Source organism: Miniopterus natalensis, chromosome 5, assembly GCF_054644295.1.
Source record: "Miniopterus natalensis isolate mMinNat1 chromosome 5, mMinNat1.hap1, whole genome shotgun sequence".
In the NCBI taxonomy this organism is placed as follows: Eukaryota; Metazoa; Chordata; class Mammalia; order Chiroptera; family Miniopteridae; genus Miniopterus; species Miniopterus natalensis.
Genome location: NC_142085.1, coordinates 26425500 through 26453239, shown reverse-complemented (window position 1 = coordinate 26453239; position 27740 = coordinate 26425500). Strand labels below are relative to the sequence as shown.

The 27740-nt window shown below is 35.9% G+C and overlaps 1 protein-coding gene across 2 annotated transcripts in view; it reads right to left on the bottom strand.

Moving 5' to 3' along the window:
- Positions 1 to 27740, bottom strand: part of PRIM2 (DNA primase subunit 2) — a 235589-nt gene that overhangs the window by 26862 nt on the left and 180987 nt on the right. For both annotated transcript variants that reach the window (XM_016197235.2, XM_016197234.2), the window contains exons 11-12: positions 11012 to 11138; positions 8235 to 8317 (exon numbers count right to left, since the gene is read on the bottom strand). In XM_016197235.2, the coding sequence (XP_016052721.2) occupies positions 8235 to 8317; positions 11012 to 11138 (210 nt within the window). The remainder of the gene's footprint in view (positions 1 to 8234; positions 8318 to 11011; positions 11139 to 27740) is intronic.

Below are 27740 nucleotides of genomic sequence, written 5' to 3'. Positions count from 1 at the left end.
TGAAAATGTTTGGATCTTCACAGAGGTAGTGGTTGCACAATGTTGTGATTGTACTCAGTGCACTGAAATGTACACTTTAAAATAGTTAATTTTATGTGAATTTTTCATTTCAATACGAAAAAGAAACCAGGTCTTTTGAAATGTTATCACCTATAATGTATACTTTGTGAGTTAGTCTCATCTTTATTTCATATTACTTGCCAGTGTTTAAACAATGCATTAAATGTATTCCTAAATGCAGGTATATAAAAATCATTATTCACCTCACAGTTATGGCTTTCTTTGAAAGAAACCAGAAAGAATTTCAACTGAACTTAAAGCAAAAAGAAAAGTAAAAAAAAATACTACAGAAGCTGACCAAAGCAGTGGCAAGAAGCTGAGCTTCAGGGCCAGGTGAGGTGTGAATTCTGGCCTTCCCATATGTTAGCTCTATGGTTTGAGTAGTCTCTTATCTTACACAAACTTCAGTTTTCTCATCTGAAACACAGGGATAATCTTGTGGCAAAAATCAAATTAGATACAGTTTATGAAAGAAAAACTACTAAGGAGTAAAAACAGCCATAGATTATTACAACAAAAGGTGTTAACTCCACTGTGGCATATATTACAAAGAACCTTTTATGTTAGTCTGTGGGCAGCAATTATTGTTTATTGATTAGGTTCTATGAAAATAAAAGACGTGCCATATGTCAGTCAGCCTAGTTAAAAGACAACTTTCCTAATGAGAAAGATCAGTTTTGGGCACCAGCCCAAAAAACTATATTATGAAAATTCCATGTGTATCTCTTCACAGTAAAAAAAAAAAAAAAATCTCTTCAGAGAAAAGTATTTTAGATCATTCAGAAATTTCATTATTAATATTTTGAATGCATATTCTTAAAATTTCTGTATCTCAAAATATTAATATTCTCTCATAAAATTGCAGGGTTTTTAAAAGCAAAAGCTTAAAGCAAAATAACTAAAACCAAAAACCAAGATATCTAAATTAGAAAGGAACTATTAATAGATATGGTTAGCTGAAGAAACTAACAAAATATTAAAAGGATTATTACCCTCATTGGAAGTGTTTAAAAGAAATGTGAATGAAAGTAAATTGAGATTAAAATGCACACCAATATATTAAGGAGTAAATGGGAAGGTACTAATAAAAAAAAAGGCCAATATAGCTTGTAGACTTATACATTATTTATCTACTGGTTATCTGCTATGTACCATTGAGATAATTTTCCAGGGGTCTCAAGTTTCTGAACATGTTGCAACTAGAGAAAACAACAGCTTTTGCTCCAGGCTACTTTTTCAAGTGAATGAACAGCCTCAGAAGACACAGTGCCTTCCACTGAAAGTGTAGAAATGCTATGTAAAGTATATGCTTGTCTAACCAGTAAGTTGTAAAACTGAAATCAATACAAAATAATATTGAAAGTAATCTGTAATTGAAAAATTTAAAAAAATGTTTACTGTCCATTATAAAAGATTCAGATTCTTTACACTCAGGGTTTCTCTCCTCCAGGGTAACCCACTGCACATGTGGGTAGTGCCTGGCCTTCTTCATGATGCTCTGTGGGAATGAGATTCAGGAAACTAGTACAAGAAAATGCTGATATACTGCTATTTCTGGAATCTTTAAACCTTCTGCCAGAATCCATGAAATTATGACAGCTAAATTCTTAGCTTGAAAGTAGGATAAAATCACACACCTTTCACAGTTCTTAACATAGACTAGAAACTATGGTAGGCTCTGAGGGACTGAAGGATAGAAGGTTAAAATCTCATACATAAAAGACCTCAGTCATCTATTCTACCGCTATTACCATCTATCCATTAGACACATGACCACTTAAACTTCATAATTACATGAAATTGTGCTTTTAACCTTCGAGTAATGCATGTGGAAGTGAAAAAAATTTTAGATACACTATGGCTAATTATTAACGTCAATAGCTCCCACATCACATGTGTTCCTTGCCTGGTCTGCTCTCAAAAGGCAATTACTTCTAACCATTTCTATTTTGGCTATAAAGGATGTTGCCTGTATAATTCTAAATTACATGTTGATTAAGTTCTTTATTAACTTAGTCTACTGAATTCTGCTACATAAGTATTTGGCTGATTTATGCTACCTCCTACCTACTGTTCCTTTTTTTCCATTGAAAAAATAAGGTATAATTTTCATACAGTAAAATATACCCCTTTCAGTGCATAATATACTTATAGGTTTGTCTTTTCCAGACTGTTACATAAAAGGAATCATACAGTCTGGCCTCTTTCACTTAGTATGAAGAATGGTGCACGCTGTTGGGTGTAGCAATACATTGTGCCTCTTTTATTGCTGAGTGGTATTTCATTGTGTGGCTATACCACAATCTATTTATCCAATCACACACTGAAGGACATCTGGGTTGTTTCTAGGTTTGAGCAATTATTAACAGACACTATAAACAGGTTTTTGTGTGGAGTTATGTTTTTATATAAAAACCTAGTAGTGGTATAACTAGATTATACAGTATGTGTAAGTTTAACTTTATAAGCAACTGCCAAACTGCTTTTCAAAGAGATTCTACCACTTGGATTTCTTCTAGCAATGTCTGAGACTTTGGGTCATTCTACATCTTCATTAGCATTTGATATTGTCAGGTTTTTTTTTAAATAGACCAATTCTAATTGGCATATTAGAATTCGCTGGTATTTGCTGTAGTTTTAAATTGCATTTCCCTAATAAACGTTTTTTCATGTGTTTATCAGTCACATATTTTCTTTGATGCAATGTCTGTTCCAACCTCTTGCATATTTAAAAACTGCTTTGTTACTACTGAGTTTAAGAGTTCTTTGCATCTTTATATGTTCTCGATACAAGTATTTTGTGGAATATGATTTACAACTATTTCTTCCAGTCTATGGCTTATTTTATCATTCTCTTAACACTGTTTAAAGAACAAAATTTTAACTTTGATAAAGTCTAATTCATCAATATTTTCTCTCATGGGACATGCTAAATAAACCTAAGGTCACTCAGATTTTCATATTTGCTTCTGGAAGGTTTACATTGTACACTTTGAACTATGATCCATTCAAATTAATTTTTATGTAAGATGCAAGGTATGTGTCTATGCCCTCCCCTGCTCTCCTTCCCTCTCCCTCTCCCCTCCTTTTAGCATATGGACATCCAGTTGTTCTAGAACTACTTGTTGAAAATATTATCCTTTCCCTATTGAATTGCCTGAACATCTTTGTTTAAAAACCAGTTGGCCATATACATGTGGGTCTATTTCTGTCCAGTTGATCTCTGTTGATCATTTCCCTAACACCACATTGTTCTAGATTCCATTAGCTTTATTGGAATCAGGGAGTTGTACTTCCAGTTTTCTTCTTTGATTGTTACCATCAGTGTTTCAGTATAAAGATCTTGCACATATTTTGATAAATACATTTTGAAAACTATGTCTTTTTGGTACTATTGCGTATGGCACTTCAAATTTTTTTTAGTTTCCAATTGTTCATTGAAAGAAATATAATTGACTTTTTATAGTGACTTAGGATTCCACCATCACAGCATTTTGGTAGGTTCATTTAGATTTTTTTTTCCATAAATCACCACTTTGAAAACAGAGAAAGGTTTTTGCTTTCTTCTTTTCTAATCTGCCTTTTATTTTTATTGCCTTATTATACTGGTTATAGTCAGAGAACATATTTTTGTATAGTTTCAGTTCATTTAAATGTGTGATGGATTTTTTAAGACCCCAAATATGATCTACCCGGGTTAATGGTTTATGTACACATGAAAATAATGTGCATTCTTGTTGGGCATTATATTCTATAAATGTCAACTAGGTCGGTCAGGATGGTTGACAGTGTTGCTCAAGTCTACAATATACTTACTGATGTTCTGTCTGCTTGTTCTCTTCGTTACTGAAAGAGGAGTGCTCAAGTCTCCAAGTATAATCATGGATTTGTCTAGTGCTCCTTTCAGTTCTCTCCGTTTTTGATTCATTTATTTTAAAACTATCTTGGTGGGGTATAGACATATAGAATTTTGATATCTCATGGGTGAAGTGACCTCCCCGTTTTTCTCTATTTGGGGAGGGCTGAGGAATCAATGCAGGACAGCCCATTTTCTTTGGTTTTATTTCTTTGTTCAGTTGCTGTCTACCTAAGCTGACTGACTACCAGGCTCATTTACGAAGGAGGAGGAAATGTGATGCCGTAAATATGCCTTTTTTAAAAAGTATGTGATGTCAGTTAAGTCACAGTGCTCTCTCATCTGATCATCAAAATTCTGATATTAACATCTAAGTATTTCTGAAAGTTGAAGGTATTTCTTTCAAGTAGTTTTTTTCTGAAATAAAAGTAGCTCCATTGGGTTTTACTTTACGTGCATTTTAATGATGTTTTTCTTGACTTTCATTCAATATTTTTAACATGCACTTGGACTTTTTAAGATCTAATTTGCACTTCTGCCAACCTGCAACTAAGCATTTATCAAAATGTTTTACATGGATTTTTCATTCAACTTTCTGCCCTGTAGAACACAGTCCTCCAGCTGCGTTACTCTACTGAGATCCACTCAGTAAATACATCAAACAAAAGCAAAATATCATTTACAGCTTGTCCACATGCACTATACATCTGTGTTCATCTCAGATAAAAGGCTGCAATGCAGGTCCAAAGGACCATGTGGAAATTACTAACCAGCTTCAACTAAGTAAGGGATCTACTTACAGATCAAGAGTAAATGGAGGAATGCACAGGAGTTGAAGCAAAGAGTGTACAAACATAATTATTACTATTAAATAAAAACAATCTTCTCATTGAACATGGTAATTAGCCTGTATTTTTAAAAAAGTGATTCTTTACAAGTGCTGAAAAACTTCTAATTCTTTTCTTCTAGATTCCCTATTAAATTTGTTATCAACAATTCCTGTAGTCCATTTACTCTCAGCTAATGATCAGAGCTCTTACTGTACAAAGAGGAGCAAGGCCACTTGATAGCTCCATCAACTTCCCTGTGCTCTACCTTAAGCTTTTCTCTATATTCCCACATTGGCTGAGGGAATATCCTTTGTCACTATCCTCTGTCCAACCACATCTCCCATTTCACTGTCACTGAGTGTTAATTTGCCTCTCTCTGCACCCCACCAAGTACACTCCAGTGTCTACCTCATACGCAAGGTGTATGATATGCCCACTTACCTTTCCAACATTTTTTCAGCACCTACCAAGTGCCAGTCACTGAATTACTATGAAACAGAAAGTTAAATAAAAACCCAGTCCTCCTTTTAGGAAATTCACAAACTTGTGGGAAAGATAAACAGTTTTAAGTAATAATTACAATTGGTGTAATGAGAGCGAAAGCATGTACAGTATAATCGTGGTATGAAGGAAAGGTCACAATGGTTAGAGAGGGATTATTTTTTTAAAAATATCTTTATCAAGCCCACCCTCTCTGGTGGGTTTTCTTTTTCTACAAATAGGTTCAGGTCTCCTCTAGCCTTAAACACACAAGAAACCATTCCCCATTCCCTAGCACATGTTTTTGAAAACGTCACTTCTACTCACTGTCCTCAAATCCAATCCACTATCTTGTATTCATTCATCTTTTAACTGTGATCTTGGTTTCCACATTACAGTGAACGTCTCACCAAATCAAAGTTGAGTAATCCACTCAACATATCACCTTTCTTTCCTCAGTCCTCATCTTACAAAGTCTCTCAGCTATGAAGGGCTACTGTGGACTGTACCCTCTTCTCCAAATTCTCTCCTTGACTTTCGTGATACTTTACATCCCTAACGTATTACCTCCCAATCCCACTCAGTCTTCACTGATTCCACTTCCTTCTACAGCCTGACAGAGGGAAGCATTAGCCAAGATTCCATTTTGGGATAGGACTTTTGACTCCCTATGTCCTCTCCACTATTTTGCTCTCTCTCTCTCCCACAGAAAACTCATGATAATCAGCTACACAGTAACCTGGGATTGCAAAAAAGAATCATGAAGTTGGAAGGCCTGGCTTCAGTTTCTGATTCCACCACTGACTGACTAGCTGTGCACCCACTTGCACGTCAGAGCCCATGACTCCATAAAAGAGAATGGCTTTCTAACATTCCTTCCAATCCCATAGTTCTACAATTCCAACTGGAAAGGACATCAGGTTTTTAGTTTTAACTTCTCTAATGCATTACATATCCACACTCTGTCTGCCAGCTAAATACCCCACCTCTAAAACTAATCTCCTTAACAAAACTATTTCTTCTCTTAAGGTGCCCACTAATGTTTGTGTATTGGGGCCACCATTATCTTAAACGTGAAATCCTAATAATCTTATACCCCCTTTTATTCACACATTGTCTCTTCCTAATTCCCGAGCCCCCTTCAAGGCCCAACTCAAAGCGAATCTCTTCCAGAAAGTGTTCCTAGGCCTCTTCTGCTGGCTATAATACCCCTCTTCTTCAGAAGACCCAAGATATTCCATGTGGTCCGTAGTCTCCATTAGCCATGGTTTCAGTTACAACAGTCAATGGTGGTCTGAAAATAGTAAATTTCTCGAACCATCAGCATTGTCTGCTCCTTACACCTAGCCACCATCACTGTCGTGGCTCCATGATCCAGGACCAGCCAAAGCCGATGATCCTCCTTCCAACACACAGTCAGCAGGTCAAAAGCAGCCTAAAGTTGTGACTATGTCATCCTCACTTTATCCTATCGCGTAGACATTTTATCATCTCACGTCACCACAAGAAGAGGGTCAGTATAGTACAGTAAGATATTTTGAAAGAGAGAAAGAAACCACATTCACATAACTTTTATTTCAGTATATTGTTATAATTGTTCTATTTTATTATTAGGTATTATTGTTAATCTCCCACTGTGCCTAATTTATAAATTAAACTTTATCATAGGTATGTATGTATAGGAAAAAACATAGTATTTACCATAAGGGTTGATACTACCTGCAATTTCAGGCATCCATGGGGGTATTGGAATGTATTGCCTGCGGAGAAGGGGGGGACGACTGTACCTCTCTCATAGCACTTGGCATGTTTCCCTCCAGACTCTGGTTCTGTAGGAGCAGGATTATATCTGATTCTTCTTTGCACCCCAATAGCACCCTGAGCACTGTCTTGCCCAGAGTACTGAAAACCTCTAAGATTTTAATTGAATTAACTAAACTCAACCTAAAAAAACTTTGGACACAGTAGAAGCAGTGGTATTCTAGAGTAATTCTTCAAGTAAAAATATTGTTTAAGGATACATGATTTAGACGTTCCAGCTCTAAAATATATATTGTTCTTCTTAAACTAAGAAAGCAGAAGCTCCTCCTAAACTCTTTCAAAATCCAAGCCTGGCTGGCATGGCTCAGTGGTTGAGCATCAACCTATGATCTAGGCGAGTGCAGTTCGATTTCCCATCAGGGCACATGCCTGGGTTGCGGGCTTGATCCCCAGTAGGTGGCGTGCAGGAGGCAGCCAACCAATGATTCTCATCATCGATGTTTTTCTCTCTCTCCCCCTCTCCCTTCCTCTCTCTGAAATCAATAAATATGTGTGTGTATGTGTGTGTGTGTGTGTGTGTGTGTGTATATATATATATAAAATCCAAGTCAACTCCAAAGCACGGTATAGACAGTAATCTTTGTAAAGTCACAATATTTTTTTAAAGCATATTTACTAAAAGCTATACTCTGAAATATTTGGTTTTTCATTTGAGCATTTTTTGAAATCTAAATTGTTTACAAGACGGTGTATTTTGACAAACTGTTAGACCTAATGGACTATCATTAGAATTGGAGATTTAACGTAGCAACAACTGATGCTTATCAGAACATTTAGCCAGTACACAGTACATCATCTTATGTTCTAACCTACAGGCAGCACAGCAAACAATTTCCAAAATGAAATAAGATGTCATTAATTTTCAGCTTCATTAATAAGCTTCAATGCATTCCTCTAAAAATTATTTTAATGTCCTCAATTGAGATAGTAAAAATTGAGAGAAAAAAGGTTTCCAGCATCCTTATTACCAAGAACCATAAAAATGCAGTCTAGCAGACGAAAGAACCAAAATTTCCAAGCAGTCTGCACCAGAAAAGCCAAGGTTTTAGCTTACCTCACCTAGAAGTAGGATGCCTGGCGTGAGGCCTGACAAGTAGTACACAGCATCGCTGCAAGAACGTTAAATGAAACTGAGAGGAAATGTCCGACGCCTCATTACTGAGGAGGCAGAGCAGACTCTGACCTACCTGGCTTATCCCTCCAGGAGAGATCTTGTACGACTGTAACTTCTGCTTCAGCAGCTCAGGATCACTGTGACGGAATGGGCACCCTGATGACAAAAAGCAGGACAGCACACCAACAAGGTTATTTACTGGGGACTTGGTACAGAACCACACTCGAGAGACCGTCTAAGCTCCCCTTAATTGTCTAACAGCTTATTAATAAAAAAGTTAATTGCCCATGAGTGCAACTGTGTTCCTCTCTTTATCTAAATGACAACTTCGCTGTGCGGTTATCAGGGTACTACAGGCTCAAGAGCTACATAAAACATTAGAGCATCTCAGGCTGAGTTGCTCATTCACCAGGAAGAGGAAACAATTTTAACTGTGCCGCTTGCTAGTAAGCAAACATAATCACCAAGTAGCTATAAAATAGTTTATCTAGAAACTTTAAGTAATGGCACTTTTTTTTTTTCTAGTTAAAAAATTACCTGAAAGGCATACTAGAGAAGGGAGATAGTGTAAACAAGAAGAAAAATGTGCAAACTAAGAAATATAAAAATCTCACATCATTTTCAGATGTAAATTCTATACCCATTTCCCATTGTGTAGAAATGATACAAATTTAGATCAATCATGGGTGGGAATGAGATAGACAAATAAGAAACCATTTCATAGAAAAACAAATTATAGTCAATACATATCATCTCTATATTATTTCATGAGAAAAATAAGGATGCACTACTAAAAATACCTGCATAAATAAGAACACACAAGAATTGAAATGTAAAAGCTGTATTGGGCCAAAATTTGGACAATTTTAGATATTTTAATAAGAAACTGCAATGACAAGTCAAAATGCTTAATTTAACATTTAATACAGGATGCCAGATTATTTTTTTCAGTCATACAGATGATAGATCTATAAGTTAATTAGAAACAACTGTGCATTTTTAATGAAATCACCAGGAAATTGGCAAAAATAATGGAATAGAGCCTACAGGTCAAACAGATGTGTTTACCAAAAATCTTAACTCCAAAGAAAAACATCCATGATAGTGACACTATGGATTCCTACAAATTATGAAATTCACAAAATCCATAGTATATGCTTTATTCAATTAATGCTTATGCACCTAACAATATGAGGCAAAGACTAAGAACTGCAAGGAGATTTAGATGAATGAAATGGGCAGATCCAGCAGGCAGAAAATAAGCAACAGTATAGTTGCACTCAACAGAACCATCAGTTAGTCAACTGGACATAGTTAATATCTATAAAACAGCTACACCCAGCAACAGCCGATTACACATAACAAAGCACTATGGTGCGGGATGTCAATAGCAGGAAGGCTGTGCAAGTGGGGGGTAGGAGCTATCTGGGAATTCTTTGTGCATTCTGCTCAGTTTTGCTGTGAACCTAAAATAGCTCTAAAAAAATGAAGTTTATTAACTTTAACAAAACGATAGATAAATGTGCCTGTAAATAATATAAAATCATTAAGTGTTTGCTAAGTATAATATTTTTTAACTGATAGTTCAAATTAAAGACAAAATAAAACAAACAGAATAGGCTGGAATAAATAAGATACAATTTATCAGGAATAAGAAATATAAAATCCTGCATTTTAGCTAAAATCAACAAAATAAGTGACAAAAGCTAGGACTTAGAAACTGACAAAAGAACCCCTGGGAGAAGTTTTACTTGGCTAAGCTCAATGTAAGTTACCTACCTGCTGTGGCTGCTAAGGAAAGCTAGAGGCTTTCTCAACAGAAGTATCTGGCCAATGGTTTTCAAAGTTTAGAAAACATAAAAATCATCCGGGGAACTTAATATAAATATATCTGAGTTTATATGTCTAAGGGTGGGGCTTGAGAATATTCATTTCTAAAAGGTACGTTAAGTAACTGACAAGTGATAAGAATCACTCACTGTGTATACCACCAACACTACCGCCTCTTCATCTATAAAATGTGAATGTACAAGCATCTTTTTAATGCTATGTACACATATGGCATCTTTCTTAAAATTCTCTTTGTGATTATATAATCTTTAATAATGTAAATGTGTGTGATCTTTCTAAAAAGAGTTTCATTTAAGGTGCTAAAACAAACTATTTTTTGATATATACACTGCTTACTGCTTAGGTAATCTAGAAAATATACTAATACTAATATACACTATTAAACCATTCTCTGACATACCAGATAAATGAGCTTTTCAAGGTATGCTCAGGGAACTACTTTAGAAAAAAGTTGTCGAACTCAGAAGTCTACAGGAAATAGTTTAACACTTTTTTTTTTAACCTACAACTCAGGCAAATTGATAATGTTTGATACCATGAGTTGCTCAATTCCTCAATCGGTGTTTGTTAATCAGATGATAGTAATGAGAATAAAAAACACTTTTCCTCAGTTGTCTTCTGAAAATTAATGAATCTACTATTCTAAACTTTAGGTATTCCATTTCAAAAAGCTTTGCAGAACTTGTGTCAGTCTTCCAAGACACTCGCAGAACACGAGAGAGAGACAAGAGACGAGCTGGCGGTGGGGAAATTGAGGACTAAAGAGCCGGGTCCAGCATAAACTTTAGCACAGCCAAATGAATTCCTCTTGCCTGACCTACTTCAGTAACAAGACAAATCGGCAGAAGAGTAATGGAGCTCTAGCCTGACACTGATGACTGACATGAGCTGCAAACTAGTTCCTGTCAGTAATGCAAAATGCCATCACCCTGTTTCAGCGTTCCCCACAGAGCTCTTGGGTTTCTGTACTTCACAAACATGTCAAGTGGAAGCACTTACCATGATAATCCCCTTGGCTTGGCGGATTGTTTAGAATAATCTTCAGGCAACTGAAAGGTGTATAGTCTGTCCTCTTGCCTTCCTTTCCGAAGCTATGACGGATATTGTAAGAGTAGCCTTTATCAAACTGATGGGAGGAAAAAGAAAGAAGAAACAAAATAAACCGGTATTGTACTAGTGGTGTCAGCAAGGCCAGCTAGAATCAAAGAGCACAGAGTGATATTTTCTCAAGTAAATTCAGCATTCATAGGCAGATATACATTCAGATCACAGACAGCATTTGGGTCCTTTATGATACAAATAATTTTTTTAAGGGGCAAAACTTACAAGAAACAAATTTCTCAGGTAGAAACAGCTAGCTCACATTTACATTTGTAAAGATGAGGCTAATCCTTTCCTGAGAATAATCAATTTGCCCATTTCTTGATTAATTCTAAATATTATACTAGAAGTAAATCAGTTGAGCTGCTTCTCTACCCATCTAATCTGTGTTCCCCCAGAATTCCTACACCCTATCCATTCGACTTCTGAAGTGCCTGTTAACATAACCCCTTCCTCTGCATGATGAATGAACTACTGCCATAGCCTCCTACCTGGAATTCCTGACTCCATGTTTATATAAAACAAGCTAGTGGAATAGAAAGGACTTTGAAATGGGTGGGATAGGAAGAAAAAAAGGAACTAACATTTATTGAAAGGCTAGGTGTAGTGGGACTAAGCTGTCCAATACTTTAAAGTAGGAAAGATAATCAGAGTAAGAGATGGGACGATATTGTGTCATTTTTGGGGTGAGATTTTAAAAAATTTATCTTTATTGTTGAAAGTATTACAGATGCCCCCCCCACCCCCCCTTTTTAAGTTGACCCAAAAAGACTGCTGGAATTTTCAGTCACCAGTAGCTTATGGCTTCACAAATACCTATCTGCCCACAGAAATCTACAACCAGGAAAACAAAAGGCATTTCAACGTAAAGAAAACTTTCAAAAATGACAAACTTTCAAACCAACATTAAATTTCACTGGTGAAAACAAGAACATTTAGAAGTTCCAGCACACATCTTTCACAAACAACTTCTGTTTGTTTTGTAAGTCATAAACATTATTGTCAATCACTTTGTGCAAACTTTTAGGTATGAACTGAATTTAAATAGATACAAGATTTCTGGATGTTCATCAGAAAACACTTTGAAAGAACTTCTTGGTCAGCTATTTTGATAATGTAACAGAAAGCTACTCTCTCAAAAGGATGGAAAGCTTATTAGTATTTTTCACCTCCCTCTTCTTTCCAATTTATGTACCTACTGCCTGTGTGTATATATGCATAGAATTTAGACCTTACTAAGCTTTCAGACTATCTGCATATTAAGCACAAAAGTAGTCCTCTCTAGTTTTCAGACTAGCAAACTCTTGTAACATTGCAGAGATGTTTTTCAGAGCACACTTTCTAAGTGTCCATATCTACAATTCAGGGGAACACCTCTAAGTATTTATATGGGAACTAGGTGAAGAACACCCTTTTCCACCTTGGTTCCTCCACCCTACTCCATCCAGTGATGGGAGATGCCAGCAAAGCCACACTGGTCAAAAGCGGGTGAGTGGCAGTGTGCAACCTCCCAAATTAGCCCTGCCACCCCAGCTGTGGCACTGGCAACACCTCATCTGTATTTCTGCCAAAGTCAGCAGTGAGTTATTTTCACGGGCACAATGTTAACAATGGAACTCAAGAAAAGTGAGAAAGCAGGCACATCTGTTTGTTTATCTCTTGTAAATCTGTCTTCTGTCCGTCTAATTTACGGGCCCCAGCTGGAGAACTTGAGTAGAGAAAAAAGGGTGTTTTTCTCCCCTTCAGTTTTGTCCAAAAAAAGGAGGACATATGTTCTCCATCTTCACATCCTAATCCCTTTCCCTGCAGTCACCAAGAACATTTTCAATTCTAGAGTAAGCAGATTTTCTTTCCCTCAAATTTCCCCTGAGGCAGGGTCAAGCTAAAATTTTTAAATTTTGATTGGCCACTTTGTAAGAAAATAGTTAAATGTCAAAACCCACAGGAAAAGTATTCAATAAAATGATGGTGTGTGATTTGATAAGGTAGTTGAGTAAGCAGACCACTTTCAGTGAAGCCAATACATAGAAACATTAACTGTGCATCAGAAAACCTGCCATAATCATCAGACAAAGTGGAAAGCTATCTGCTCAAGATGTAGGTTGTCTGTGGGCCAGTGGGTGACGCTTCCCTTTTTCATGTTCTACTATATAAGACTGTATCCAGTAGACTCAGAAAACAAGGTCTGAGGGTCATCTGTGACCTAGGGCCATGTGATCTGCACATCATTCTAACTGTATCTATTAAGTTAGACATTAAATAAAGAATATCATTTATAAATTCTTAATGGATAATCTAGAACAAATGCAATACTGTTATTAACAATAAAAATAAAGTAATAGTGATGTTTCACTACTAAGGGCTTATATTTCTATAGACCTTTAGCAGTGACAAAATGATGGTTCTTAGACTCTTTATTACCTGGAAGGTACAGAAGTTAGGTATCCCTATTTTATAAATGAGGAAATCAAGGTTTCAGGAGGTGGAGTAAACAGTTATTTCAAATACTTAGAAGTATTTTAATTCCAGTGGAAAATCTGGAATTAAAATCTTGGTCTCTGCTTTGTAAAAAATGCTACAATATTATAGGTGGAAAAATGAATGAATGAATGAATGAATACAGGCAACTGTCAGTTACCCGTGGAAAGCATTCAACTGTAGGCTGCTTCACCACTGTCATCAGTTCCTTCAAGGACATGTGAAAGTCAGAGCAAACCACAATAGAACAAAATGATTCTGATTCTAGTGAAAACCAGAGAAAACTGTATCCTCTCAAAAGAAATGGTAAGTCTAACGAGCCACTAGCAAATCATTTATTTGGTTTCTAATTTACCATAATTTTAGAATAACAAAAAAATGGCAAATCTGAAGTTACACATTTGAAATAAAAACAAAAAACAAAAAAACCACTAAACAGTGTTTCTGCATGCTTTCAAATTACTAGGCACACTTGGTAGTCCTCCTCCTATAATATTCTAGTTGGAAACATGATCAGGAACTGGAGAACAGTCAGAGAAAAGGGGTATGAAAAATGGAGAGAAAAGAATGCAGAACACACCACCGCTTATTTAACTGGAAACGCGATCTGGGGCTTTAGCAAATATAGCTTGCTCATCAGAATCATGAGTGAAGAGCTGGAACAGGCTTTAGAAATTATCTAGCACAGCTACTACTACGCAGACAGCAAGGAAGAGAGGGTGTGACCCTACCTGGCAAGGCGAGTCAGGGAAGAAGCCCTGCACTGCCTGTTTCAGCACCTCTCATCCACATCTGCAGACCCCATGCTGAACACAAAGCCTAGCACACTGCAGCTGCTCACTAAACGTTCACGAGGGCGAACTGTTAGGAATCTTTTTTGTACTGTATGGTCATTGACTCGTCCCTACCAGAGGACTGAAGGCTAATCTATTTATTACTTTGTTAACTTTCACTGACAAGAGATTTAGCAAATTCCTATCAATAATACTCCAACTTAATATTTATATGGAGGTGTTAACAATTCAACCTGGAGGAAATGGGCTGGAGGAGTTGGGTAGGTTATTTTAATTGGCTATCTGTTCAGCTACTGTGCCTGATATTAAGAGGACATATTAATGATAGAACTTTTAGCATCTCACCTAGAACACTTGTTTTAGAAAAGTATACTTCACTCACTGATAACAACCACTGACGTAACAATGAAAATTATATCAAGATTCCAAATATAATTTGCCCAAATTTGAAGACAGAAACTACAAACAACCTTTCATTCACTAAAATGTATTTACTGAATCACATACTTAGAGCCTAAAAGAAAATTTAGTAACTCCTGAGATGTGGTCAATTTAGTCACTCCCTCGCTGGTAGGAAAAGATCCAACATAAAACAAACATCACCAGAAAAATCACAGGCACTGGCTGCCTGAGGTAGGATGCTGTAGTCCAAGGTGAGCTGGCTCAGCTTGAATACATTGGTCTTTTTACTCACTGAAAATAAGGGAAGCAAACCAAAAACATCATCCAAATCTCAGTTAAAGACTACACAGAAGTTCGTTGACAAGAGCTTCTCATCTCCAAGGAAAGGCTCCCTCTTCTGCACAGATATAAGGATGGATTTTTATAAACATTCTGAATTAAAAATTAAATGTAAATTTATTCAACTGCTGCTAGATTCATTTAATCCTATTTACTTATTTTCCCAGGATTTTTTGTCAGTTTTTCTCCCTATATTTTGCTTTTATAGATTGCTGTATCTGGCAACTTTAATCCACAGTGAATATTTTCTATAACTAAATTTCTGTTACGATGGAATTTTAAGGATCTAGCTTGATCATTAAAAATGTTTCAAGATACTACTCACAACCATAAATATATATATATTATACACGTAAATACATACACACAATGTTATATGTAGTAAGTCTAAGGTTTGAAGAGCTATCAGGGTGATTACAAAAATGTAATTCCCTAATCCTACAAATGTTGAGAAATGCTAAATATTTTTATTATAAATAAAATTATAAATATTCACACTTAAATATTCACATGTATATTGATATATTTCAATGATATGCTTCTGGATGCATAAAGGTTCAGAATCGTCATATATTCCTGGTGAAGTATATGTTTTATAAACATATATTTGTCCTGCATAATACCTTTCCCCTTGTACTGAATTTTGTATGATATTAATATTTTCAGCCCAGTTTTGTTTTTATTCCGCTTGCTGGTATTGCTAATCTTTGAGTGTCAGAGCATCTTGAATAAATTGCAAATGGGTAATTGGTTACCCATGACCACCCTCTAGTGGTTACTCATAGCATATTAAAATACACATCTTTTTATGAATGCCAAAAATAAATAAACTCTCTACTAAAACAAAAACATCTTTAGCACACTTTTACTTCCATCCTAATTATAAAATTAGTTCTAAAATAACTCTAAAAATGAACTGCTAAAATAATTAGTTTCCCCAAAGTCACCACAATATAGTGAGATATTTCACTTACTATAGATTACATGTCATCTTCTAGTCATCTAAGTTGGCTACATAAGAGATGACCAAAAGAGAAAATTACATTAGATTTTAAAAGCTAGCAATAAATGGTAGACAAATGTACCATGCCCTGTAATGACAAATGGCATGAGATAAAGTTTTAATTTACAGTGACAAGCCAAATTGTTCCTCTACAATTTCAGAGACAAACTGAAGCTCTGTTTGCTGCTTTCTGTCATAGGCAAGTGTTCTATTTCTCTCCAAAAGTTAGAAACCAATAGTTTCCACTTGTTAAGACTGAATTTCCTAAGGCTGCATCTACAGGAGACCAAACGAGAAACTCACAAAACATTACATCAAGAATTAGAAAATGTATGTGAGGTGGGAGATGGCTAATTTATTTTTAAATTAAATTTACAAGGCTTTTTAGAGAACAGGTTGATTCTAGGACCAGGGCAGGGAAACCACAACGTGAGCCAGGAGCATCTCCTGCTGCCGAGAGAGGAAGTGCTCAAAAGGGAACAGGAGAACTTAATAAACTGATGAACAGAATAGATTCAATGACATGGAAGCATGGATCAGGCTGATGAATGTTAGAGGGATAGAGGAGGGCGGGTGGGTGGAGGGGGAGAGAATAACCAAAGAATTTATATGCATATATGCACAACCCAAGGAAACGGACAATGGTGGGGAGAGGGACTGGGGAGGGTGGTGGGATGGGGTGGAATGGGTCATTGGGGAGAAAAAGGGACATCTGTAATATTTTAAACAAAAATTTAAAAATTTAAATTTAAATTTAAATTTTAAAAAAGGGGGGGGCAGGACGGGGTGTGTCAGAAGGGTGCAGGAACCAACCGGAAAGAGCTCCCAAATGCAAAAGCTGGAACAATCTGAGCCACAAAATAAACAACAATAGCACTGAATTAGAGCACAGAAAGGAATGTTTAATTCACAGACTATCCATGGGTACACAGTGATATAAGTAACTGAATAAGTAAGTGGGGGAAAGGGGACAGCTTTTCTTTTCAGAAGAATTCCAATTAATAAATATAGGAGGACAGGGAAGAGAAAATAGCAGTTTGATCACCATGCTAATTCTAATCGCAGGCAAGGTCCACCAAGGGATGCCAAATTAGTAAGCAGGGTATTTATACAGTCTAAAAGTAACTCCCCCAAAACATTTTGAAGAGAAAATAGAAACTCTACAGTGGAGAAACTCAGCAGATGCCATCTTAACCAAGTGATCAAGTAATTAGTTATGTTGATATCATATGCCCCTGATATTGAGGCAATCTGAAGGGAACATCACTCTGTGGTATTCTTGCCAAAAATGCATAACCTCAATCTGATCCAGAGAAAACAATAAATAAACCCAAAGTGAGAGACGGTCTACCAAAAACAAACAAACAAATAAAAACAAAACAAAACAAAACAAAAGCCTGACCACAACCCTTCAAAAGTATCAAGGTCATGAAAGACAAACTGTCACAGGCTGGAAGAGATTAAGGAGACAGAACAACTAAATGCAATCAGTATACAACCCTGGAATCAATCTTGGAGCAGCAAAAAGACATTAGTGAGACAACTGGTGAAATCTGAATCAAGCCGCTAGTTAAAAGCATTGTACTGTTTGCTAATGTGTTGATTTTGATAACTGTAATAGCTATGTAAGATTGTTAATATTAGGGGAAACTGGGTAAAGTGTATATGGTACTCTTGGGGCTATTTTTGCAACTTTTCTGTAATGGGCTAGGCATAACACAGATTATCTCATTTTATTCTCCTAACAACCCTAAGAAATTGGTGGCATTATCCCCATTTTACAGCCTGGAAAATTGAGGCTTGGAACAATGAGGTAGAATGTTGTGTCGGGACAGAGATCTTTCTATGACTTGCTCAAAGTTCACGTTCCTTCTACCATGTTATGATGAACACACATAAATGCATTTGTCATCCAGTAAATACAGGTCATCTCTTCTGAAACTAGATTAAAATTTTAAAGTGGCAACGATTCTAAAAATATCTTCTGTTATTAGAACTTAGTCATAATTTTCAACTTGCTTAAAATATGTGGTATAAGGGAGGGAAACAAAAGGTTTTCTAGCATAATAATAGAGGGCAAATTACTATATATTTAAGTAAAGCCATTTTAATTTACTGTAACATCCAGCAAGTCTTGCAGAACTCTACAAATTACAACACACTGCTAAGCTTCCCAACATAAAGTCTAAGAAAGGCTGATTTGTTGCAAAGGTTGTTCAACAGGCATAGGTGTTCTCTTATATAATTCAAAGATACCTAGCACAGAAAACTTAAGTGAATTTTCAGATTTATTTTAGTGCTGTTTTTTCTTGCAACATTATATCAGTTACCTACATAACCAATATATAAATATTATTTAATACAAAGGAAAAGCATATCAAACTCCAGGGAAATATCTGAGAAATAATAAAATATTCATGACAGAAGAAAAATACTTCCTCCTTTCCTCTTTTATTGATACGTTACTCACAGGCATCAGAATTAAAGTCTCAAAACAAAGTGGCTGCTTTCTAGTAACCAAATGTAATTAAATTGAATTATTGATGGACTGTGTTCTCAGCAATGCAGGAAGAAGGCTCTAGCAAGGGAAGGCTATGTAAACTTATTGTATAGCTTCAGGATATCTGTTTGCTTCTCACCTTTGATGTGCTATGTCATTAAGAAGCTAAATTCATTTCGCCATGCTGTTCTTTTGAATTAACTATATATAAGGGACATAAGAGGAAAGGATGACAAGATAAACCAGGAAAATATATTTCTTAAAGCACATATTTTTAAATGTTAGAAGATACTTTAGGGTAACAGATCTTTTATATATCCATGAACAGGAATTTAATTTAAAAATCAATATATCAATAATATATTATAATGAACATGGTCTGAAGAACAGCTGGGGAGAATAATCCGCTTATGGAGCAAAGACTAAATCAGATAGTTTGAGACATTTCAAAACAAAGTTTTTTGGGTTTTGCTCAAAACAAAATGTTGAAGTCTGTAGTACTTTAGTCAAGAAAAACAAAAACAAAAAACTGCATAGTTTATATTTAACTCTGAATATGAAAACTGTTATTACCTATACCTTACATACAAATCTCACCCTTCTAAAGAGTGAATTGGTAGCCCCCTTGGTAAGTATCTCATTTACTTTCACCATATCATTAAAGTATGTAGGAACTTAACTTACTGTATTTCCTGATGGGCACCTGAATAACAGATTCCTCAACAGGAAATCTGAAAGTCCAGCCTAGCTCTGTTGATTCCCTTTCCAGAGCTCATTCACTGGATCACGACAGGTCTTAGCTATGTACCAAGTGTAGTGAAGGATACAGAATAGCTTGTCGTGATGTATTAGGAAGAGCAAATACATCATAGCTGTGTTTAGCAGTCCACCAGGCTCCATTTTCATGTCTGGGTACATTTTAAAATTCAATAGATAAAAACCACCATTTGGTGCCTTAGAAATTACTTACTGCCTTGTTTATTGGCTCTATCATCTTGACACAGAGAAAAGAGAGAGAGCTCTTGGGCGAGGTCATACATTCAAGATCCTACCCGTGATTTCTATCTATGAAACAAATAAAATCTAAGGTATTGTTTATTCATCAGGAGCTTGGTTTAAACATGTGTGCATGCCTATTTGGGACCCAAGGGGACATGTAGAGAAGGCAGTTGGATAGATGTGAGTGTAGAGTAAGAGAGGAGGGCCTGGACAACCCATGAGAATGCAATCCCCAGGAAGACGGGAATTATTTATTTTGTTAACTTCTGTGCCTTTAGCTCCTACAACAATGCCTGCCACATACCAGTGGTTCTGTAAATATTAAATGGGACCAAATGCAACTGCCATAACATTACACATTTTTTATCTACATAAATGGCAATTTCTTACGGGTTCACCTAATACTTATCAAAGGAACAATAAACTATAATTGTTCATTTCACAGTCTCTCTTCTGGGCCTGAGCTAGAAAAATGGCTCTTTCTAGAAAAAGAGTAGAGCAGAGTGAGTGGAGGAGCCCAAAATTGGTCCTTGCTCCTTTTCAGAGCTAGGAGCTAGGGTCTCATGCTCCTTTCCTGCACAGTGCATTATAGGTACTGAATAAACATTTACTGTTGGTGGTGATGACTGTAATGACCTTTCCCTGACATTTCCTATAAGTAATTAGAAAATTAAGGATAGCCTCTTGTAAATTATATAAGCAGATGACTTTGAATACATCTGCAGTACCTTTCTCAGTATCACAATCACCATTTTATAGCTAAAATAACTGAGTCACAGTTAGATTATTTCTCCAAAGTCACAGCAGAAGAGATAACAACTGAAAGTCTCCAAGTTCACCTTTATGCTCAATTCATCACAACATGTCTGTCACCAACTACACACAAATATTATATATGTGCATTCATAAGTATGTTCCTATGGTATCAAATTACATTAGGAATTTCCCCTTAATTTAACTTTTTTCTATAATATGTCACATTTAGAAACTTTTTTTAAAAATCCAATTGCTTATAATTTTACTGATAGTTACCCAGATAATCATGTGAACACCTCTCCTCCTAACACACACACACAGCTTCAAAACATTTCTGCAGTATCAATCTTTTCCAGTTTATCATGTCATAAATTAAGCACTTACTATAAATTATCATTTTCCGTTCTGTTTCTCAAAGAAAAGCTGTTCCTGAAATAAGACCTCTTAGTACATATTAATTTGAACTTAATGATTTAAATGACAAGATAATAAAAATAAATGGCGTCCTGATATGACAATTTCTAGAATCACAAGTCTACTAGCAGCTAAATATGTAGATTAATTTTCTTTAAGATCTGAAAGCCACCTCTGGTGTTCTACATGGCACACAAATGAGCAGAACCGTAATGAGAAACATCACACGCATTAAATTTCAGGTGTAATATTTTGATGTGCAGCTTTAAAGAGTAATTTATTGAATGCTAATAATTCTCAAATCAAGTTGATACACTTAATTTGTTTCTAAAGAAATAAAAGCACAATATCACTTTAGAAACTTTAGTAGGCGCTAATGAGAAGCTTTCCATCAAGCAGCTACCATTGCATGATTTATATATACGCCGAAAAATGTTTTATCCTATAACACTAAATAACTCACATTTCAAAAATCCTGGTGCTCTGACTTATGTTAGGCAATGAATTGTACCCATCATGTGGTTTAGGTTTCTCTTCTTTAATTATATTAAATCCAACTGGACAGTGAGTGTGATAGCAGAGACTTCTCTCCATTTCCTTAAATCCCTCTGTCTTACACCCACTATCCTTTATAGTGAATATCTTCAAAAATTATGTGTTACATTCCACAGTTATAGACATAAAATCGCATATACATGTACAATGAGCTATTAAAATTCAATTCCTCAACGGTTCAGAGGATTATCACCAACTCTTCCCTTCTATTATGAAAACATCAGATCCCACAAACCTGCAAAATTAAGCTACTCGACCAACTAGCCCAAGTTGTTTAGTGGTTAAATTGAGGTGACACAATGTGCAAAGGAAAATCACCCTAATTCCACTAAGGGGGAAAAATGCACTAAAACCCATCTCTCTCAGCTGAGCCTTCATTCAATATTGAAACAATCTCAAAGTCCATGGTTTTGGCTGCCACTCAGCACAATTCCATTCAACTGGGGATTGAGCAGAGCAAAATGAAAAGCTTTAATCTCTTTTTTCTCCTCTTTTTTGCTATACGACACTGAAAGCATCTTGTTCATTAATTAAACTTTTTTTCCTTAAAGAATCAGACTGTAGAGTACTGGACACTGAAGAAGAAGGCAGAAGATGAAAGGCATGGTTTTAAAAAATCTAAATCAGAGATGCAAAATGTTCATAAATGGTAAGACAGATACAGAGAAGTATTTCAACAAATAAAAGCAGAACCAGGGGTGGCTGGGGGTTCCTCCCACAGATTACACATGAATCCAGACAGCTCCATTCTGGTGACTCAGAGTTTACATGCATTGCCCATGACAACCCCTCCCCCTAAGGGATGGGGTTATAAATTTAAATTTATAGAAACTATGAACCCAATTAAGAATGAGTATAAATTTGCTGGAATCCCCAAAACACCTTTTGGTTTTGTGAGCCTTTCACTGTGTTTCTTAAGCAGACAATGCTGTTCGCTTCTGTGTGCTCTAACTATAGGGCAGGGAGATCATGGGGGGGGGGGGGGGGGCAACGACGACATAATTCCTATTCATTACCTTGTTGATATGTATGAACTTCTGCTTTGATGCTAATTTAAAAAAGATATGCCATTTCTAATTTTGCCATCTCAAAACACAAAATAATAATGAAGTAAAATTCTGTTTATGCAAAATCTTCTGACAGAAATGACAGGTGTTCTAAAGGGGAATGAACAAAATGTAAAAAAAAGAATGAGAAAATGCTTTTCATGTATTTTTTATTTGAGTTTCTGAAACCTCAATACATGAGAACTAGAGGAACACTGGCTTTCTTTGTTATTTTATCATTATGCAAATCAAATAGGTTTTCTTTTCCAGTTAAATTCTATGTGTAAATAGCCAATGTGAATATCTTGGGGGCAAAAAAATTATAAGAATGATGCCAGTTTGAAGGTGATTTCAATTTTTAAAAATGCTCCTCAGCTTTATAACCTAAATATTAACAAACTTTACAGTTTCCCGAAATCTCCACTAAAAACTGACGAGCAGTGTGAACTAGATCTTCTCCTTCCTCAGGAGATAGTGACTCCAGCACTCAAATTAAGCGATAATCGTGAATTCACATTCCTATGCTGGTGGTTGACTTTCTGGCAAAGAAGAAGTGTTTTCTAACCACAGCAGTAGTTATCTTTTATTGAGTTTTCACGCTGTTTTGGGTACTGTGCTACATATATTATTCTGTTCCCATCCTAACAATACTATGAACAAGGCTTCACTACCACTTTATAGGTGAGGGAACTGAGGTTCAGAGAAAGCAAACAGCTAGCTTAATGAAGCCTGCGCTGCTAGTCGGCGGTCTGAAGTCAGGTCTGAGCAACTAGAAAGTACCTGCTCTGAAATGTAATTTTTCAAATCAAACCAAATCAATGTGTTACAAATTGGAAATAGAAACTTTAACCGGCACCTAACAATATTTTCAAATATAATTATCCCTCCTATTATCCAAGTTTAAAAAGGACACATCATAGTCACTTATTTTTTGTAGGTTATACTATTCATAAAGTGTATACAGCATGAACAGCTATACCAAAAGTTACCTTAATTATAAGATTAGATTCACTTTATGTAAGTAAATAATTAAATCAATTTTGCTAATGGAAATATCTACACTTTTACATTTTCCAAAAATTGTCATGACTTGACATTCTGAGAGCATAAGTGGCTATTGTGAATTAGAGAATATGAAATACAGCCATAGGGCCACACCTAGCTCTTAATTATGATGTGGGACAATATTTTTTTTCTAATGAAAATCTCAAGGCTTTAATTCCAATCATGAAATTAATTCAGTTGTTGAAAATATGTTGAATGGCACGGTTTACTTTCCTCCTAACTTAATTGCAGTTTTACAGGCAAAAAGCTGACAAGAACCTTTACAGTTCCTCTAGGACACCCTGAAAAGCCACTCAAAACCCTTTCATTAGAATCCCCAGAAAGGAATCAATCCCTTCAATGTTAGGTACTCAAGTATTTTACAATGCTTATAATCAGAAAAATTATCTTGATATAAGAAAAAACAATGCTGTTTATAGATGTCAAGAGAAAGCCCTCAATGTATAAAGAACTGTGATGTCCAAGACCTTATCAAGTTCATGAATTCTAAAAGGAAATTAAAGACATTTGTTCATTAGGAATCACAAAAGAAATGATAATAAATCATTTTCTACTCCACAATACTGACAGGGCACCCAATCAAAAAGTTGAAACAAAAGCATCTGGCTGGTGCTACAATACAAACCCACATAAAACAGGCAACTATAAAAGGGCTTATACACAGCTCTTTCACATCAGTTAACTCTGATCCTAACACTCTCCAGACAAGTGCTTCCATTACCTTTCCTAAAGAAGTCGCCCTGGCTCAGTGGCAGCCATAATGAGTAAATGAACTAAGAAGATGGTTTCTCACGCACACACAATCCATTTCCACATCACCGAAAATAACAGGCAAGAGGAACTAATAGAGTCAACCAAAGCAGAGTGAGAACTGAAATGGAAGCTGGAGGCTTATGAGTTCACGTTAGAATTCATAGCAGAGTGTGAGCTTTGCACATTTTTCTCATTTAATTATACTTTTACTTCTATAACTTGATGTTAAAGTCCTGTTTTTTTTTTAAAGTCTGAGTAATGAACACAGTAAACGATAGCATTCGGGGAGAAAGGAAAGATTGTAAGTATAAATAAAATCTAAGCTTAGAACTTCCTTATTTACCATACTCATCAATGTTTTGGTTTTAAGAAAAAATCAATATTGTTCACTTCATTTCACAACACTGTTTATTTAATTCTGTTACCTTAAAGGAGAAAAATGATTAGAAGCTGATACTTTCCATAGATGCCACATGTTGTAGTACTTACAACTTCCTCCTTCTACCAAAAGGTCTCATTTACTTTCCTTTACATTAAGATGCACAAAATGAGTATTTATTAACTATCAATAATTTTTTATAGCAAATGACAACGGCAGCTGCCATGCACAGAGCACCTACATGGCATTGAGCTGGGCACCTGACAGACACAATTGCTGCTCCTCACAAGAACCAATGCAAAATATGAATTAATACTCTCACACAAAGATGAGGGCCCAGGGAAGACCTGGGTGACGGTAGTTATCTTGACAGAGATCGTAAGATGAATCCAATGATGAAATCTTAATAGAACCGAACAATTATCACTGTGCTCCCTCATAACCAATACAGTATATCCTAACTTTGATGCACTTTAGAAAGAATTTTCACCTCCAGGAAACTTATTTAGCCTACAAAAAGGGCAGGTGTTATTTCGTCTCTTTTGCAGGGGAGAAAACAGTGGCCCAAAGATAGTAAATAGCTTTTCAGAGCTCCCAAAGCAGATTCAAGGGCCTGGCCTGTGCCTTAGCCTCAGATCCAGTGCTCTTTCCAACACTCGGGCCTTGTCAGTAGTGGAAATACTTGCATCTGCAACAAAGTACCTGGATAGGCACACCCCCCTTGAAGACTTTGACATCTTCATATTTAATCCCACTTATCATTTTTATTATTCCCTTAATATCTTTGTAAGAATAGAATTTTAGCCCTGGGTGGGTGGCTCAGTTGGTTGGAGCATCATCTCATACACCAAAAAGATTGCAGGTTCGATCCTCGGTCAGGGCAAGCAACTGATTGATGTTTCCCTCTCACATCAATGTGTGGGTGTGGGTGTGGGTGTGTGTGTTTCTCTCTTCCTTCCTTCCTACCTCTCTAGAATCAGTGAACATAGCCTTGGATGAGGATTTTAAAAAATAGAAGAATTTTATGTACATTTTTCTTTATTTGAAAATCAGACCTGTTTTTAAAATCTATGATTACTGCTTTTTTAAAAAAATTGCCTACCTGTACAACTGGTAATTGGACTAACTATACCCATTCTGACTTGTGTGGCCAAATACAAAGCACTTTCAAATACTCAGAAAATGTTAAATGAAGGATAACACATATCTGTAACACTACTGTCTTCTGGATATGGCTCAAAGATAAATGACAACTCAAGAAATATATAGTGAAAAGACTTTCATAATGTTGTACAACAAATCAGGGAAGAAATGGCTGTGAACACACAGAAACAGTTATGCTCAAACCAAGTGCATACACATACCTTTGGCACAGTCTTAAAATATGAACCATAAGAAAATAATGCAAAATGATAGTTGTTAACAGACTTCAACAGTACATCTTAAAAATATAATTATGACTTCCATTTCCTTATAAGATGATGAAAGATACTGTGCTAAAGGGAATTCTTAAAATGTGTCTTTAAAAAGCTCACAAATATGACTAAGATGACTATAAACACAATTTAAATATAATAATACCACCAATAACTCTAGCAAGTGAATAATGGAAAGAGGGGTAAAGGCAGAGGGTATTTTGCTTTTCCGTCATACTACACAATAAAGTATTTTACATCCTGTTATAAATATGACCATACATTTGACAGCTTTTCCTACTGTGCTCTGGGAAAAGCTTTAAGACTCCAAACAGGAGGGTGGGGTTGTGGAAAGAAAAGAAAAAAAAGACTCCATAAAGAAGTATTCTTCATGTTAAGAAATTCAAACACAAAAATTCTAAAATGTAAGACCCATACAGATTACATACATCTTTTCAATCAGTATCCATAGAGTTCACTAAATAACTAAATGTATGTATGTAACTAAAATTAAAAAAATTTCTCTGCAGTTACAACTGTTAATACAAGTGCAGCTTCCACAGTTTTCATTCTTTAGATTTGTGCTTTCTTAGGCCTTGAAATAAGACCTTCCGAATACTATTGCTTTTCACATCAACAGCACAACATAATATTGTTTTCCTAATGACGACTATGCTATTTCAAATACTGTTTGGATGGCAAGTAGAATTAAAGGTGTAGCTCTGGGACAGTTTTACTTCTGAAAAGCTAAACGGTATTGAATGGTTATTTTTTCATGGCACTGTTCTAAGCACTCTCCTTGTAGCAACTTCATTTAATCCTTACAATAACCCTTTAAGATAGGTACTATCAGGATCCTCATTTTACAGACAAGAAAACTAGGGCATGGAAAGGTTAAGTAACCTGCCAAAAGTTGGGGTATAGCTGCTAAATGGTAGAGTAGAATCAGAGCAATCTGATTTCTAAGCAGTCAGTTGCTCTGGAAAACAATCTCTGTAGTTTATCAGATAAAACTACCTCCTCTTTCCTGAATTTAGTGTGTTTGGAGGGGAGGGGGCAGAGAGAGGAAAGGGAAATTATCCTCAATCTCTCTATTTCTCACCCTTCAACTTCTGAACCACAAAGGATTTATGATGTCAGTTTGCTGGCTCCCACTGGTGTTGCATCTGAGATAACTAGAACTGGTATCAAAAACTTCACTTTGATTCTGAGCTATGTAGGTTACTAGGTTTATGACTTTAGACAATTCACTTAGACTTTTTGAGACTCAATCTCAATCTATAAAATGAGATTCAAAAATACTGCCTTCCCTGTGAACTGTATTTCAGGGTAATCAAGTACCCACGACGACTAGAGAACATTCTTCACAGAAGAATTCCAGCTAGTAAATGTAGAAATGAAGATAAAATCATTAATTTGAGAAAGATGATTCAATGGATGAAACCATTAGATGAATGGGTGAAGGGGAACTTTGCAGTGAAATTCAGGCTACTGATAGGCGCCCTGATGTGGCACAATATGAAAAAAGAGGTGCCACTTACGAAGAATTCTTGCCAAACAGGTTGACCCTGAATTTACATAAGTCTTCACACCTAACTCCATTTACATGAAAAATGGGAAATATGGTAACAAATTAAATGACACCACAAGAAGCAAACAAATCTAAAATGTGAAACATTCTACAGAACAACTGCTTCATTTCTTCAACAAGTTACAGACTGAAAAAAAA